The sequence below is a fragment of the Cibotium barometz genome, chromosome 60, assembly GCF_041138505.1.
Source record: "Cibotium barometz isolate CiBa-2024 chromosome 60, ASM4113850v1, whole genome shotgun sequence".
In the NCBI taxonomy this organism is placed as follows: domain Eukaryota; kingdom Viridiplantae; phylum Streptophyta; class Polypodiopsida; order Cyatheales; family Cibotiaceae; genus Cibotium; species Cibotium barometz.
This window is the reverse complement of record NC_141105.1, coordinates 13,601,892-13,620,513: the sequence shown is the minus strand read 5'-3', so window position 1 is coordinate 13,620,513 and position 18,622 is coordinate 13,601,892. Positions and strand designations below refer to the sequence as shown.

General features: G+C 42.7%; 1 protein-coding gene across 1 annotated transcript in view; it reads left to right on the top strand.

The window, feature by feature from the left end:
• Window positions 1-11,577: 11,577 nt before the first annotated feature.
• The window catches only part of LOC147605009 (thylakoid lumenal P17.1 protein), a 45,511-nt gene continuing 38,466 nt past the window's right edge, over window positions 11,578-18,622 (top strand). Inside the window, exons 1-2 of the mRNA XM_086794143.1 lie at window positions 11,578-11,944; window positions 12,071-12,107. Of these exons, the coding sequence (XP_086650269.1) occupies window positions 11,654-11,944; window positions 12,071-12,107 (328 nt within the window). The 5' untranslated portion in view covers window positions 11,578-11,653. The remainder of the gene's footprint in view (window positions 11,945-12,070; window positions 12,108-18,622) is intronic.

Genomic DNA, 18,622 nt, shown 5'->3' with positions numbered 1-18,622 from the left:
CTTTAATTACTATGGCAAATGGCTAGCTTTAATTACTATGGCAAATGGTAAAAATGGCTAGCTTTAATTACTAGGGCAAATGGTAAAAATGGCCAAGCTTTAATTACTAAAGCAAATGGCTTGGCCAATTTTTTAAAACCATTTGCTTATGATCACACAAAAAAAAGGCCAAGTGATTTGTTTACTTTACCACTTGAGCCAAGAACTTCCTACAACAAAGCCACTTAGGGAAATTCTTGGCTTAAGTGGCTCTATGTTGTAGGCTCATTTGGCACTACATATGCCTTCCCTTTGTTACGGCCCCTACTTTTTCTTTTCCTTATTTTGCTTTTGGGGGTTTCTAATGCAGGGACACGGATGCCTGATCTAGTAATTACTTGGCTTAGGCCCTTGTCTCATAATCTTTAATGGTACATCTTTTTTGTCATCCAACATCAAACGTGACACACTAAATGTTCCCAACCCTATGGGGTGGGAGATGATGGACTTATCAAGGGATTTAGATTTTGTTAGCTTAATAGCAAACTGATCAAATGATTAATGCCACAATTTGTACACCATCTATCCAATGGTGGTGGGCTAGTAATAGCTGATTTTGGGTTAGCTCTTATTAGGTAATCGACCACTTTGTGAGGGCCTAAGTAGGCTAGGGGAGCTTGCCTTGGTGAGTTGGTATTTCTCAGTCTATAAGCTCTAGATGTTATTTGCATTAAGGTGGTCATCTAGTGTGTGTCATCAAATGAAGAGGTTGGGTTGTTTGATGTTCACCCCTTAGTGGACTTCTAATCGTCTCATTGAACATGGGTACTTAACATAGAAATCAAGTGTCTTAGGAGGTTCATCGATAATTAGCTTAGCCTCAACACATGGATGGTTTGAGGAGGTAACACTCGAGGTGGAATCTCCATGTCTCTATAAGGTTCTTGCTTGGGTACGTTGCATCTACACCATTGGGAGGTGGTGCTAGCAAAGCCAATGGCTACTTAGCAAACACCACCACTTACTAGTCAGTCACACAACTTTGGAGATTTGCAGTGTGTCCAAAGGAGTCATCATCGGAATGGCACAATCTATAGTGCTTGATGGGTAAATGTGGACATTGCCTTGAGCCTCCATTTTGCATGTTGTTGATTTGATTAGGTGGAAGGCATATGAGTACGTCACATAACAAAATAAGCGAGGTGACACCAAGAAGAGAATCAAGCTGGTGTACAAGGAGACTGTTCCATCATCATCAAGCAGTTCAAAGACCATTTTAAGATCTTCATTTCCCATAATTTTCACAATCATTGGATAGCATGCACAATTTAAAGAATGCATCCACCACTTCCTTGATGATGTAGTGGTTTGTGTCATTAATTTTGTTGAGAATTACACCTTCAAGATTCAAAATGAAATTCAATCAATGCATTGGCATAGTGATCAGTGCACCATGCTTATACATATATGGTATTGGAAGGAAAATGGTGAAATAAAGAAGCAATCCATCATCTTCTATATCTCCGCTGACAAGCAGCATGACACTTTATTTGTGTAGCATTGTCTCCTACTACATCATAAGTGATTGATTGAAAAAGGCTTCTCCTTTAGATGTCATTGGGTTTGGTCAGATGGCGCAACGTCCCAATTCAAAGAGGCTCGGCCTTTCTACTTCATAGGCAGGTAACACTGATTAGGAAATTCTGGAGGTCATTTCTAGGGCCTTGTAAGAAATTCACAAACTCGTATTTTCTCTCTCTAGAATTTTTTTAAAAAAAAGATACCCTTATTAAATGTGTACTTGACAAGAAACTGTCTCAAGTTATAAAAAAATGGATCTGATAAGGTATTGAAATATGTGCACTAGCTCAAGTCGCTCTCAACTTTTTGGGTTTGCAAAAGGCACTTACATCATCATATGTGCACTAGCTACAAGTCGCTCTCAACTTTTTGGGTTTGCAAAAGGCACTTACATCATCATATGTGCACTAGCTACAAGTCGCTCTCAACTTTTTGGGTTTGCAAAAGGCAGTTACGTCATCATATGGCACCTTTTTAAAAAATTTGATGCTACTCTCCTAAACAGTCTACACTTACTAGCGGTTTGGTGTAGAATTTGGTGCTTTTGACATCATCATTGCATCCAGAGTGGCCAAAAACCCCCCAAAAGGACTTTTGAATCACTTAAATCGGACACCTGTGGAGAGGCAGAAACGACCAAAAGAAGGGGAGAAGAGGCTTGTGCAATTTGGCGTGCATAGAGGCCTCCATTCCAAATGGAGGCCTCTATGCACGCCAAATTGTTGGAATGGAGGCCTCTATGCACGCCAAATTGCACAAGCCTCTTCTCCCCTTCTTTTGGTCGTTTCTGCCTCTCCACAGGTGTCCGATTTAAGTGATTCAAAAGTCCTTTTGGGGGGGTTTTTGCTGCTTTGGATGCAATGGTGATGTCAAAAGCACCAAATTCTACATCAAAATACCATCAGAAGAAATGTATAGACTCAAGTGTCTACAAAGTTTACCTTTGAAGAGCTTTTTCTTATCCAATGATGACGTAAGCCCCGTATTTAATAAAGTAACTCTACCTCATTTGAAAAAGATACCCGCATTGAATGTGTACTCAATCGTTTTTTAAAAAGATACCCTCATTGAATGTGAACGTGACTATTTTTTGAAAATTTTCAATGAATTAAGCTATTTTTTAACGTTACGTTTGCTTCTTCCTCATTGGTTGCGCTCTATTTTCTCTCTCCTCTAAAAGGCCCTCCAAATGACCTCTGAAATTTCGTAATAGGCTCTACATACCATGTCTCTTTAACAATTTAGTTGCTTTCTACAGTAATGAATCACAGACTTCATTGTTTTAACACCATGCTATGAACTTGCTACATTTATAGGTACTTGTCTCTGTGAGATAGGTGTTCGCATGTGTTGGAACTACTTTGGCAAGAGAGTAGATACTATGCTCTACACAAGAGAACATCCTTTGAGAGTGTCCCATGACCCTATTATATAGGAGAGCTCTCAAGTGACTCTCAAGTGACTCTTGACTCTCAAGTGCCCCATGACCCTATTATATAGGAGAGCTCTCAAGTGACTCTTGACTCTCCATCTCCATGTGTGACCCTTGGTTGCTTGACCCTACCTCAACCCAAGGTTAGGTCTAACCCTTGCCCCACTAGAGCATGTTCCCATGCTCCCATGCTCACATGCCTAGGGCGGGTTAGCCTCCTAGTATATGCTCATATAATGTGCACATAATAGATTCCCTTCAAGATCTTATTGGTGGGAATCTGCTTGCCCATTGGCTTGTGGGTAGTAGACTATCGACTTCTTGTGTATTATCATGTGCTGTTCTGTCAGCTTCTTGATCACTTCATTGATGAAGTGGCTCCCTTGGTCACTGACTATCTCTATTGGGTATCTGAATCTTGTCATTATAGTTTCATAAAGAAACTTCACTACAAATGATGCCTTGCAATCTTAGGGGCCTTGGCCACCACCCATTTTGTATAGTAATCCGTGGCTAAAATGTATTTGTTTCCTGTCCTTTGATCAACTAGTCTGAATGGGCCAACGAAGTCCAGAACCCACTTATGAAATGGCTCAAGTGGCAAGATTGGTTTATGAGGCATTCTGTTTGCATCATTCGGTTACCTGAGCCTTTGGCACGTGTTGGACTCCTTTGCGAACTTGTGCATATTTTAATGCAGTTGGCCCACCCACAGTCTTACTTGGAACACCTTTCTACCAGTGACCTCTCTCGAAAAATCCCCTCCACTTATTCCTTGGTGTGCTTTTGTGAAAATAGCCTGTTGTTCATGTTCGGGGACACACCTTCTCAGAATTTGATTGATGCCCATCTTGTAGAGCTACCCTGCTACTACCATGAATGACTTTCTCTAGAGAGTCAGCTTCTTTCTTTGATCTTTAGACATGTACTCCGGAAAGGACGAGTTTAAAGGTGTTGGAATTAGGGTTAGGGTTTCAACAATGCAATACACACAAGATAGAGAAGCTTAAGAGCACATAAACTCACTAGAATAGAATCAACAAATGTGTATGAGATACAAAAGATAAGTACACACCCCAAAATGAGGAGATAAGAGGGTTTACATATGCACGGGGGAAAAAACCTCCTAGTGAGGAAAAAAATGCCCCGAAGGTCCTAAGTGTGTTCACAAACATCACTACCATATAATGCTACGAATCCCCCTTGTAGTGATGATGTGAACATGTACAGGTATGGCCGATCAATCCTAAAAAGGCAATAAGCCCAAAGCTTTACGAAAAGCTTCGAACTTTTCAAGAGAAAGAGCCTTCGTATATAAAACTGCCATGTTGTTATGTGTAGGCACATATATCAAGCTGATCTCTGTTGTAGAGAGTCTTTCCCTGACATAGTGGTAATGCACTTCAATGTGCTTAGTGCGAGCAAGAAACACTAGGTTCCTCGCAACTGCTAATGCACTCTGACTGTCAGTGAAAATGGTAGTGCTAGAACACCACACCCAAATCAACCATAAGACGTTTGAGCCACACACACTCAATTGTAGCTGTAAAAGCTGCCCTGTACTCAGCTTCATAGCTGGAAGTGGCCAATGTAGGCTGCTTTTTGCTGAGCCATGATATACACGAATCACCAAGGTGAAAGCAAAACCCACTAGTGGACACTCGTGTGTCATAACATCTAGCTCAATCTGAATCACTAAAAGCATGCAGTTGTGATTCACCCCCCTTTGGATAAAACAATCCAAAATACCGAGTGCCCTGCAAATAGCAAAAAACCCGCTTGACAACCTGCCAATGCTTTGTACCTGGGCTATGCATAAATCTGCTCAACTGTGAGACCGCATAAATCGCTCAACCTGCTCAACTGTGAGACCGCATAAATCTGCTCAACCTGCTCAACTGTGAGACCGCATACTGTATAAAGAAGGGATCCAACAGCCTGCTGATACAAACTAGCATTAAAAAAGTCTCCTGCATCTTGAAGACTAAGTTGAGTACTTGTCTCCATAGGTGTAGCCACCACAGGTTTACAGTCTTCAAGATTAAACCTCTTCAATAGCTTCTGTATATATTTAGCTTCAATAGCTTCTGTATATATTTAGACACTGCATCATTACAATGTCATCATTGTGCTGCATAAACTGAATCCCCAAATAATAATGCAAGGGTCCCAAATCTGACATCTCAAACAATGACTGTCAGCCTTAAAGGCTGAAATCTGATCTATATTGGGTCCTGTGAGGAGCATGTAATCAACGTATAGAACGATGACCAAAAATGTGTCCTTGCTCCTCTTCACATAGAGGGTACTCTATCTGATCTATATTGGGTCCTGTGAGAAGCATGTAATCAACGTATAGAACGATGACCAAAAATGTGTCCTTGCTCCTCTTCACATAGAGGGTACTCTCTGTTGGACTGTTGAAAAAATCATTTGCAACCAAGTATGCATGAATCTTCTCATACCATGCTCTAGGAGCCTGCTTAAGGCCATAAAGAGCCTTTTTCAACCTGCATACTTTAGACTCTTCCCCTTTCACATCAAAACCAGGAGGTTGCGATACATACACCTCCTCATGTAACTCACCATTCAAGAATGCAGTCTTAATGTCCAACTGATGTACATTCCACCCATGATGTGCTGCCAAAGCAATGATACACCTAATGGTAGTCATACAAGATGTGGGTGCAAATGTCTCATCATAATCAATTCCCTTTTGCTAGGCATACCCCTTTTGTAACAAGTCTGGCCTTGTAGCAATCAAATGTACCATTTGCTTTGTATTTTAACTTGTAAACCCACTTAGTACCAATAGCTTTCTTACCATGAGGTAGATTTATCAAATACCAGAGGTGTCATTCTTGAGTATAGAGTTATACTCATCCTGCATAGCATGCATCCAATGGCTTTCTTACCATGAGGTAGATTTATCAAATACCAGAGGTGTCATTCTTGAGTATAGAGTTATACTCATCCTGCATAGCATGCATCCAGTGATCATCATCATGTGATTCCTCAAAGGAAACATGTTCCTCCTCATTACATAAAGTAGAAATCAGAACATGATCCACATGAGAATAATCTGCATGATGATGAGAACTTGCACGAGTTCTGCTAGGTAAAGGAGCTGCCAACTTACTATCCCTCAATATCTGCACAAGCCATTTTGGCATACGCCTAAGAGTGTTCACACACATCACTACCATATAATGCTACAAACGGGAATTGTAGCATTTCATTATACCAGCTCAATTTTCTCCATCTATCAGGAAGAATTGCACGTCTAGGAAGTCATCATCCACCACCTTCTTTGGATCTTCACATGTCTCCAGTCTTGACAGAAAATTCACTGCGTTTTGTTTCCAAGGGTGTGCCTAATGGTGAACTTGAATTCTTGTAGCAGAGGCATCCTTCTGTCTAGTTTTCTTGCCAAGTTTGGCTTATTCACTAGGTACAATAGTGCTTTGTGATCTACATGGACCTTAAACACCTTTCCAAATAGACAGTGCATGAACTTCTTCATGTAGTAGATCATTCCTAGTGACTCTCTTTTCTGTAGTGGAGTAGTTCCTTTCTGGTCTAGATAGCCTTCTGCTTGCATTGTAAACTGTTCTGAACCAGCCCTTTAGTAATTCCCGCATTAAGGCACTGCCAATTGCAAAATCTAAGGCATTAACAAATACATGGAACACTAAGTTGAAATTCGGCCTGCTAGAGGATGGGCACTGCAAACCATATTTGAGATTCCAGAATGCCTCCTGACAGAATTCTAACCATGCATATTCTGCATTCTTCCTAGTGAGGTTGTACAGGGGTATGGCCACATTAACCAGGAACCTCATGAACTTGTTGTGCCACTTGATTAGGCCAAGGAATATTGCCAATTATTTTGCATTCTTGGGCGGTTGGAGCTTCATAATGATTGCGACCTTGGTCTGATCCATTGCTAATCCTTCTGTAAATACAATGTGTCCTAGGAGGGATCCACTTGTCACGGCAAACTTGTCACGGCAAAGGTGCACTTTGATGGATTCAGGCTCAGTCTTGCCTTTCTGCACTTGTTCAAGTACATTGTGAGGTGTGTGATGTGGTCTTCCTTCTTCCCAAAGACACTAAAGTCATCCACAAACACCCTCATGAATAAGGTCAAATATTCATAGAATATTTATTGGACCATCCTTTAGAATGTGCCACGAACATTTTTCAGCCCGAAGGTCATGACATTGGAGGCGATTCCCCCCCTCTGTCACAAAAGCTGTCTTTTCTTTATCTTCCGGGGCCATTGTACCTAGTTGTACGCACTAAACCCATCCAAAAAAGAGTATGTTTCATGCCCCCACAACACTGCATCCAGCAAGGAATCAATGAATGGCAATGGGAACGGGTCCAATATAGTGGAAGCATTCAGATTTCGGTAGTCAATAGAGACCCTCAGCTTCCCATTCTTTCTCATCATCAACTTTTATATGGAAGTGGATAGGAAGTGAGACTAGCTTAATATCTTCTTCCTAAATACGATTATGACCATAAAGATCAATGGTTTCCTGCACATATGACTTTACTGATTATTTGAAGGACCTAAAGTTCCTTCGTTTACTAGTAGTTTGTGGTCCTTGTAAAGCACTTTTTTTGCAACACAAGAGCTTGTACTGGAGTAGACAAGATTGTGTGTAATGATTCTATACTGAGTTAATGTAAGATTTCTCATCTCACAATTATCCCATGCTTTCCAATTACAATCCATCTCATTCTCGGGAATAAATTATTTCATGAATTCACTTTCAAATTCAGCCCATATAGTAGGCTGATTTCCGAACTCCAAGCTCATCCACCACTTGTATGCTTTACCTCTAAGAGTTAAGCTTGCTTCAAGTGTGCGTATCTCCTCTGGAGTGTGATGCAATCGTCGATGCAAATCCTGTGTAAAAAAGTGTTGACCGCATCCTTATTGCGTTCCTTCTCCTCCCCATTAAAAGTCAGAGGTTTTAGATCTTTTAGAATAGTAGCAGCATCTCTGGAGTGAGATGTACCGATATTCACGTTGCCCCCCTTGGGTTGAGCCGCTGGCATCCCTTCCCACTGAAGCACTTACAGTGGTAGAAGCTTGCATATTATCCTTTAACACCTGAAGAAAGAGGAGTATCTTATCGTACTTGGCCTCAATGTCCAAAGTATGAGACTCTAGAGTCTTAAACTGTTTTGTGCTGACCAAATTATCATCATCAAGAAGACCATCTTTGGTCATCGCGACATCAGGATCAGCCACTGTCTTTTCCGTGTCGTCCGACAAACGACTAGGATCTCCACTCTCACGGACTCATTAGGGTTATTAGACTCCATATGGACCCTCTAAATGTGATGCAAGAGAATAAACACAAGCACCAACCTCAAGTCCAAGCTCTTGGAAACCAATCGAATTGTTACCTCGAAGTGAAATCACCGGTGCGGTATGAAAAGCTGAGAGTTGTCATGTTGAAATACCTCTCGATCGTCGTAAAAAGGCTCGAAATTCCTTTAGATTCACCGTAGGAACGGCCTCCAAACTTCAAAGGTTAAAAACCTTTGAAATTTCTCTTTTCTTAAAAGAAAAAAAAAGAAAAAGAAATTTGTGAATTTCAAAGAAGCTTCTGTGTAACGTTAGGCGAGACGTTTCTTTGTTTCTTTTCTTTTTTCTTCCCAAAGCCGGCTGGCGGTTGTCAGCTGTTTCAACAGGCGATGGCGTATGTCTACCCAAAGCGTGGGCTATTGCAGGAGTGTTGCTGGCGCTGACGCCAATAGCTTTGGCTGCACTAACACTTGTGCTGGCCAATAGCGTTGGCGGCGGTATAGACTGGCTATTGTTGCCTGCTCGCTAACAAGAGCTTTGGCGGCTGCTCCTGCGATGCTATTTATAGCGGTTATAGCAATGATGGTAAGCGATTCCAACTGATTTATGCGGCTCTGATACCAGTGTAAGGGCAGCCTCAGCATGCACTACTTCTTCATTAAGACAAGGGTGCTCAGAGCTCTACCAACTATAGCCAAAATAAACTCTAGACCCTCTATACCTCCACTCCCCTTTTTTATTAGCTAGTCAGCTCTTCACATATGCTCGGCCACTCTTAGTACTCCTGAGTCCATACTTGGTCGTTTTGGCTCCCTTAAACCCCATCCGTGCCTTGCTCGGACGGTCGAGCTCTCTAGGCTCCTGATAATTCCGTTGTCATGACATGTTTGCACACCAAATGATGCTGTTTTTGTGTAGAAAACCCGAAATTAAACAAAAACAGTTTGAATTGACACCCCCTCATCAAGATGCCTATGAAAACCTTACAACATGTGAACGAGCCGCGAAATGTGTCTGCAATACGCGAAAACTTGATGCAGTTAACATCACACTATATGGTATACCTTCTCCACCATAGAGGTTAGCTCAATCTGAGATAATCAAAAGAGCAACTCTAAGAGAAGATGACAAGGGGGTGAGAGCCAGGAGAACTTGCTCTAACACCAATTGTTGGAGTGGAGATCAATGTAGAAACACACACATAGATGTAGCAAGCAAGGAGAGATAGATAGAAGCACAACGCTCAAAGTAAATTGACAAGAATGAGTGAATTACAAGCGAAGTGACCTGAGAAGATTACTTACGCACTCATAAGAGTGCGTATAGAAGCTCGAGGGAAAAAAACGTCCTAAAGAGGGAAAAAGTGCCTCAACCCATTATTAGCCTATGTCCACACATCACTACCATATGAATACTATAATAAGGAGGGTTATTGAAAGAGAAGGGCTTCCCTTATATCTCAAAGTTAGCATATGTATCCTTTAGCGCCTCATCTCTCCCACCTTTGTCTTTCTCTAGTCTTTTATCGTATCATCTTTTGGAGGGTTTTCATCAATTTGCTATCATCAATCTATTGAAAGATATGTAATAAAAACTTAATCTACATATGTATCCTTCACCTCCTTGGTCACCTTTGCCTTCTTGGCCTTTTATAGTATCACCATTTGGTGGGTTCCTTACATTGTAAAATCAATATCCTCTTGAGGAGGGTTCTTACACATGCTTATCTTCAAAGACGTACTTCATGATGCACCTATAAATGTTGATACGCCCTTGTATATAGTAACATAATACCAAAATTCTTGTACTATTATAATAATTTTCTATAAGATGCTTGTGGATAATGTTAGCCTCCATCCATGGTTGTTCTATCCAACCTGTATTGTCTCTCAAGAACCTTGTGGTTGGTTACATATTCATAGAGCTCATAAGGCTTACATAGCTTAATGAACTTGTCTTAGACTAGTTCATGCAAGAGGTGGACTTTGTTAGGTTTTGCAATTCTATCTTATTGTGCCTCATACACACCTTGAATTAATAAATGTTATTGAGAGAACATCCCCACCCTCTAGATCTCTTGTTCTTATTGCTCAACTATAGTGGCTCTTGGGTGTTTTGGAGGAGGTTTATGTTGAAGTTACCTAGATCTTCAAACTCTAGATTTAAAAAGTTCATGAAGGAGCCAAGAAGTGGAGTCATATGTTCTCATAGTCTGACAAGTTCACCATGTCATTGCTTCTCTTGAACATGTTGTAGGAGGGGCCATTATTGCAATGGATAGCTTTGTTGATGACTCGATCCAGCTTTGCCAAAGATATATATCTATCCATTTTACGTGTGTGAACATGTGGAGAGGCTATTATTGCAAACAGCTACCTTTGATGGCTCAACCTAGCTTTATGAAAGATATATATCTATCCATTTTACTTGTGTGAACAAGTGGAGGGCTCGGGCAAGCTCCACCATTTGTTGATTAAGAACTATCTCTTGGCCATGCCAAATGAGTTAAGTAGCTCCCCTCCATGCGATGAACATGCTATATTGGTTTTTTATCATGCCTGAATCTCTAAAGAATAATGCATAAATGCATGATCCCAAGATCAATCATATCAAGCTTAACACTTAGCATTTGTTATGTTTATGAGATCTTTTTTTGGTGATTTTTTAATGATCCTTTATTAAGTTGAGGTCATCAACATAGAGTTCATATGATATTACAATTAAGTTAGGTCTAATACTTTAAGGTCTCATACTTCAGCTTTGAATATCTTTAACCCTTATAATCAAGTGATTGAAGCATTGGTAGTATAGCTCCCAAAAATTTGAGTTGTTACAACATGGGAAAGTTCATAAACAAGATAGTTTGTATTCATATAATGGAATGTGAAAGGGATTCTATTTATGAATCATTGTGTATATATATCTTGACTCATTGGAATTTAAGTATGTCTCTAAAGATGCAAGTAATAATCCTTGTGTAAAGAAAGAAAATAAGACATACCTTCCTCACACAGAGGTGTGTAATGGGATATTTTTTTTGGGGACATTATTTACGATACCCAAGTTTATGATCGCTTTGTTAGATTGTTGTTTTAAATACATATATCCTTCAAATTTACAAGCTAATTTTAAATTAGGACTCATGAAAATTGATTAGTGAAATAAGCAAAAACATTTTTTTTAAAATCAAAATTAGATTAAGAGAAGATATGTTTTTTCACACCTTAGGAGACGAAAAAAGGTGCCACCTTATCCACCCTGCTATCGTTCCACCCCTTTTTTTGCATGGACGGAGTGTGTGTAAGAGAGAGAGAGCCCCCTGAATTACCTGCAGAATGTTGGAGACGTGCGCTCGCCGCCCTGGTTCGTTCCCTCTCATCACCTCTGAATTTTCCGAAGATAGCAGGAGGTGGTGGCCTACGACCTCTCTTCAGCTCTCTCTCGAGCCTGCCTTGGTAGTTTCCAAGCTTCCAGGTTGCAAGAGAGGGCGGCTTCTGCGCAGCATCCGTTGCGATGGCGGATTCGTCAGCAGTAGCTCTGGCATGGCCGGCCCAGACGTCCAGACCCTAATCCTTGGCGCAAGCGTCATTGCTGCTACCTCTGCATCTCTCTACTTTGGCCTCAAGGTATAGTAAAGATTTCACCCTCCCACTGTGCTCTTCCTTCTCCTCATGTCCTCGCGTCACTGCTTTTGCAATCGCTGTGACGCATTTTGTTCATCATATGTTTTTCTTGGCTTTTACTGTTTACAGGGTGATCCCGTTCCATGTGAAAGATGTGGTGGAAATGGTATCTCTCTCTCTCTCTCTCTCTCTCTCTCTCTCTCTCTCTCTTTTCAGGTGCATGTATGCGTAGATTTGTGAAGAAATTGTGTGCGCCCACACAAACATGGTCAAGATGTTACGTATGTCATAGCCAAGCCAGTGGAAAATATATGATCCATATGATGGCATTAAAGTGTAGGTAATGGGACTTGAATACAGGATCTCTTGGTTAGGAGGCAGCTGCATAAATTAAGTATGCGGGAGAGAGGGAGAGATTAACATCTTCAAGAGACCCAGAGGGTGGCAACAACGTAGCGCAATACCTCCATGAAAAATGCTAAGTATGTACCAAAAACTGAAAAAGGAGACTAGCTACCTATGCTGAAAACATATGTCAATGAGGGGTGAGTAGACATAGCTCTATGCCCGATACAAGGTGCAAAGTGTGTACAATGGGGGAAGGCAGTGCAAGACTGATACCACTCTCCTCTCCAGAACCGCGTGTAAGGCAATGGTGAAGTCTCCCGCCTATGGTGAGAACTCTCCTCGGTTTATGAGTTAAAAGTTGGGATCTTTGGGGTCAAAGCCATCTAGCTCTCAGAAGGGATCATGCTCTCTCCCTAGTGACTCCACGGGTGCGTGGTGCCAAAGTGTCCCGTGGTTTGGTATGTAGTCGGCGGGCCTATGCGATCCTTGTGTCCCAGTTGTGGTTTTGGGTGACATCGTCTGTTGTAGGCGGGTGTAACTTGAAAAGAAATATGTAATGGTGGTCTGAGAAGCATCTTGTTGGCTTTGACTCCCTAGGTGTTGTCTTTGCATGACTTTTCGATGCCGATGAAGCTCTAGCAGCTATAGACCCAAGCATTTTGAGTCTTGTATTGCATAACTTGTGAGAGAGGGCCAAATCCATCTCAAAAACGACAGTGCAATTTCCTATGAATCTCATAATAGGGTGGGCATTTGAGCATGTAGTGTTGTTCTGTCTCCATTTTCTTGGTCGCGCATACCTTCTTGCAGAACCACGCCTCCAAAGGAATGCTCTTTGCTCTGACAAACTCAATCCGCAGACAGCGGGATGATACTCCGTGTTGTCCAAGGGCGATCGGCATGGTGTGTGACATGTGCCTATGAGGGTATCAGGGCTCACAATGAGTCCATCCTCAGAAACTCACAGAAAGTGGTCTTTGTAGAACTAGAGTTTCGTAGGTAGTTCTGGTGGGGACAATTAGGTGCGGCTTGTGTGAAGTCTTGTGTTAAATTCCTAACTGGTCTAGGACCTCTAATAACTGGGGGTTATGATAACCTGGAGTTAAAGGGATGTGCTAACTTAGGGCTAGGGTTAGGGCTTAGTTGGGCATAAGGCTTGATAGGACCTGCCAAGAGGCTAAGGGCTAGCAAGGATGAGGTATGGACTGGCTTAGAGTCAATAAAAAGCTAACTAAGGTTTTTAATGGCTAAAAGCTGTGGGCCAATATTAGCCTGGTTATTACTATATAAGTAAGTTTGTGCTTACTTATGATTATTATTAAGAATCCTCACGGTGGAAGTGTCTACTAAGGTGAGAGACCTCAAGGTCAAGGGTAGCTGTAGATGAAAGGGTGTGCTGTCAGGGCCTAGCTGACCCATGGCAATCTAGACCTTAGGGTAAAGAGTAGCTGCAGATGTGAGGGTATGCTGTCGGGGCCTAGCTGACCCATGGCAATCTAGTCCTCATGCTCAGGGGCTGTTCTAGAACGGGACCTATGGCTAGGAGGAGAGTTGTTACCCAAATTCTATCACGGTCGTCGATATCAGATTTGATGCAAGCTTTTCTAACCTTGATAGGGTTTCTAGGTTTGTGGGCTTAACATTGGTATCAGAGCCTAATCCGATGGTAATAAGGCAGCCCCTATTGCAAAATCACTGGCATTAGTTTGAGCCGCAAATGTTTTGCCAGGATCCAGTATGGCTAGAATTGGTGCATCTCTCACCATTAGCTTAAAATCCTTTTAAAAGCATGATCAAGCCTCTCATTCTAGGTAATAGGAGCGTTAGACTTTCGTCCATGTCCCTTGAGGAGGCTAGAAAGCGGAATGGTTGTGCCTGAATACTCCCTCACGAACTACTCAAGTAAGATAATGAATCCTAAAAATGAATGAACCTATCTAATAGTTCGAGGTACTGGCCAATCCAAAACATTTTGGGGCTGCTCAAGATCTATGCTTATCCCATCTCTAGAAATCGGATGACTTAGGTATGTGAATTCTTTGCAAAAGAATTCACTCTTACAAACTTTTGCGTATAGTCGTTTACTCCTTAGAATCCCCAAGATGTGCTTGAGGTGCTCTACATGCTCCTCCAAGGGTTGGCTATATATTAAAATATCATCTAAGAATACCACAACAAAGCTCCCCAAACAATCTCGAAAGTGATCCTTCATCATGTGCTGGAAAGTAGCAGGGGCATTCGCGAGCCCAAAAGGTAATACGAGAAACTAGTAATGACCATATCTGGTCCGAAAACCCGTCTTAAAGACATCCTCCTCGGCTATCTGGCTCTGATGATAACTCGTAGGAAGATCAATCTTCGTAAAATACCTGGCTTCCTAGAGCCTATCTGTAACTATTTGGCCCTCCTAGCTCTATTTCACATGATGGAACCCTTGCCTGGACACCAGACAGGTGGGAGAAGGCATGGGGACAAGGACCATAAGGTTTGCTCAAGAAAAAGCACCGGCCTCGGTCAAAAAGCAAGAAAAAGCAAAAAGTCAAATTGAGTTGACTACGAGCGAGGGATATCATTGGCAAGAGGAGATTGAGCCGGACCAAAAAGCTAAAAGCCGCTTTTCCAAAAAGCAGCTCTAGGGCCAAAAAGCAAGGCCCTGAAGCTGGAAAAGCAAAACAAGAACTTTTGACTAAAGTTGAGTAATATTTTATTAATAAAAAATATTGCTGCCTATCAAGCACTCACCGGTTGCGCCATCTGTCGCCAGCCACCTGGCCATCACCTGTTGCCTTTTGTGTGCTTGGCTACTGCTTTCTATACCTGCCAATGCCACTTGCTTGCACTTGCTTGGTTGCCACCAACTATCACCTGTGCGCTGCTACAACTTGCGCCGCCTGATGTGCAGCTGTACTGATCTTGCCGCCTTTGGACTTTGATTTGAACTTGGATTTGGATCTAGACTTGGATTTGGACTTGGATTTGAACTTGGATTTGGATTTGGACTTGGATTTGGATCTAGACTTGGATTTGGGTTTTGGATCTAGTACTAGCTCGGTGAGAGATTCTTGTGGGTCATCCTCGTGGTGTGCTCGGCATCAGAGATCTCGTGCCTTGACATCGACATCGACTTGGATTTACTACATCGACATATTTGTTTGCTTTTGTATTCATTGATGTATTGATCCTGGCCAGCATGCCCATGGATTGTTCTTGAATAAATACCTTAAAGGGGACGGGGCTTGTTCCCCGCTCAGTGTGGTGTACTATGCAAAGTTCCCTAATCCCTTCTCTCTCCCCCCCTCTGTCTATATCTTTATCCCTTGGATATGTGTTGAGTCTTTCACAGCACACCCCGCTGGGCTTACACTATTTATCAGATCGTGCCCTCTAGGAAGGGGGTATCTATTCTTGACTGTAGCTTTGTTCAACTTTTTTTAGTTGACACACATCCTCCAAGTTTCATCTTTTTTATGCTTCAAAAGCACTGGAGCTCTCCAAGGGGATTTACTCTTGCGAATCTGTCCCATCTTAAGATATTTCGACAAACGGGCAATCTCATCCTCTTCCGGTTGGCTCATCCTGTAAGGTGCAACACAGGTTGAGACCCTGGAATCAACTCAATCCTATGGCCAATCGGCCAACTGTGTGGTAAACCATGAGGTAACTCTAAGGGAAAAACATCAATCACTTGGCCAGGTCTGCACTCCCAATTTCTGCACTAATTTGGCATTAATAAAATTGTGAGTGCTACTAGGATCAAATAGGATGTGTACAGTTTTTCCCAACACTGATCCATACATATGTATGAGATCATTGGGCCCAAAAACTGCCATACTAAAGTTACAATCCATGCAAGAACTATGATCAAGAACTATGGAATGAACGGAAGTAATCTTAGGGTTACTTGTAATCTCGGTCAAGTGCGCTTGAGGACAGCTTCCTTTCCAATGGCCTATCTGGCCACAAGTAAAGCATTGGCCCTCTTGAATGTTCTGGAGTCTCTGCTCAGTCCTGTGAGTCTCCTTGGAATTGGGTTGACCCAAAGTCTGGGTGTGATCCTAAGTTGTGGAAGCCTTCACAAACCTAAACTTATGTTTACATTTGGAATCTGGTTTGGAGTTTCATGAGCTCTTCTACTTCCAAGAAACACTCTTCTTACTCTTTCCGGCAACTTTTTCTTTATAAATCCTTGCAAAATGGATAGCATCCTCAAGTGTTTGCAATTATTTTTCCTCACCGGAAGCTTATGATCGGCGAACAATCCCCGCATAAAAAAACCAAGCAAGGTGACTGTGTCCATGTGCGTTGCCTTCGCGTGTAGCTCTCTAAATTTGTGCAAATAGGTGTCAAAAGACAAAGTCTTCATATCTAGCTCTGAAAACCGGGATACCACGTCATACTCATCCTCCGCCCGGAGGAACTCATCCTTGAACATCTGCGCAAGACTAGCCCAAGCAGTAGGCTTGTTCCGAAGCTCTCTCCACCACGACAAGGCTTTCTCTTTCAGGAGTCCGTGCACCATCTGATTCTTGAATCTTCCGAGCAGCTTGGAGAGGATGGAATTCAAAATGAACATTCCACCGATTCAGCCATGCATCAACCACTTCCTAGGTTCTCTCTCGAAAAAGCCTATGGGGTGAAGAACGGAGCCACCGAAATACGCCCCGAGTACTAGCCACCGCCTTTTGCAGAATAGTGATCTGCAAATGCAATACAGTAATCTACTTTTGGAGATTAGCCATCTCACTACCCTAGTTCATTAGGTTAGAGACCTTTGGTTGGAGTTTCTGCATCTCACTGTCAAAACAAGCTTTCTCTACCACAACTATCTCCTCCTCTTCCACCATGATGGTTGTTGGAAAAGAGGTCAATGGAAACGTGCAAGCAGCAACCTCACTCACACAAGGAGTACATAGAGAGGTAGCAATGGAGCAACAAGGCATGGAGTAATTGTCAGAATGCCCAGCAGAAATGAAGACAATTGCTGTAGAGAGCAATACAGATGCAAGAGAGAGAGAGCAATACAGATGCAAGAGAGAGAGAAGCTAGTGTAACTCTGCTATATACAACAATAAAATCCTGGAATGTACAATGAATAGTGTGGGGGGGCAAGGGACCATTTTATATGGCCCCAGGCTGCTGGTCGGCCACCATCACTAACACAGCCGACAACAGTCCACGACCTGGTCCAGCCCAGTCGGCCAGCATATCTGCACTCGGCTAGGGCAGAACATCAAGTCGCGGGTCAGAGACCATCAGTCGGCCAGCAAATGGAGGTAGCCGACAGCCCTGCCACACCCAGAAAGGAATGGGAAAAATACATGGAAGTGAGGAAAAAATGGGGACATACCAAAACTGGGCGGGCACACCCACAACAGAGGCCCTAACATAGTGTACAGATAGGAGATGACTGCTAACACCCCCTCTCAGCTCCTGGATGTGGAACCAACCCCAGTGAGTTGGAGTGTCGTCGGAGCATAGCTTGAGGTAGAGACTTCGTGAAGAGGTCCGCCGCATTGTCCTCTGTTGAACAATAAAGAAGCAAGATGTCACCAACCAAGATCTTCTCGAACAAAGTGATATTGTATCTCTATGTGCTTGGTCTGGGCATGGAAGACCGGGTTCCGAGCAATAGCGATACAGCTTTGATTATCGCACTGGATGACCGTGGGCTCCTTTTGTGGAAACCCAATCTCGCCAAGCAACCTCTGCAGCCACACAACCTTGCAAACAGCACCGCAAGTGTAAGTCGCGGCGTGTGCCCGGGGGACTAGGGCCTTTGACACACTTGTTGATACCATCAATGCATATTAAAACATTAAAACATGGCCACAGCCTTAACATATATCCATCATCTTTTTGCATGAAACATAAAAGCTGGACAATACATCCACAAATGCTGAAAGTGGAGCTTGCACGTGTGACACCGCATAGAGGCCGGAATGGGCCGACCCCCCCCTTGGAGTATTTTTTTTTTCCGAGAAAAGATCCTTTCATTAGTTATATAAAAACGCCCGTAGGGCTACAAAAGATCTCTCCTGCTCCTAAGAGAGATAGAGCAGCGAATACATCATGGCAGCCTGGGAGACTCTCCCTAGGTGCTGCAGAATACAAACATCAGTACAAAGAACTGAGCGGCTAAATCATACATTAGGGGGGGGGAAAAGCCACACAGGTGGCCTGTAGTGCCAGCGGGGGGATCCCGTGTGTAAGGTGTAGAAAGGGCCACAGTGCCAAGTGGTGTGAAAGGCCTGGCGCCGTAAAATCGCCTCATCCGAGTCTCCCCGGATGCGGTCGTACTGTCCTCGCAGGGTGTGAATCAACTCCTGCCAAATC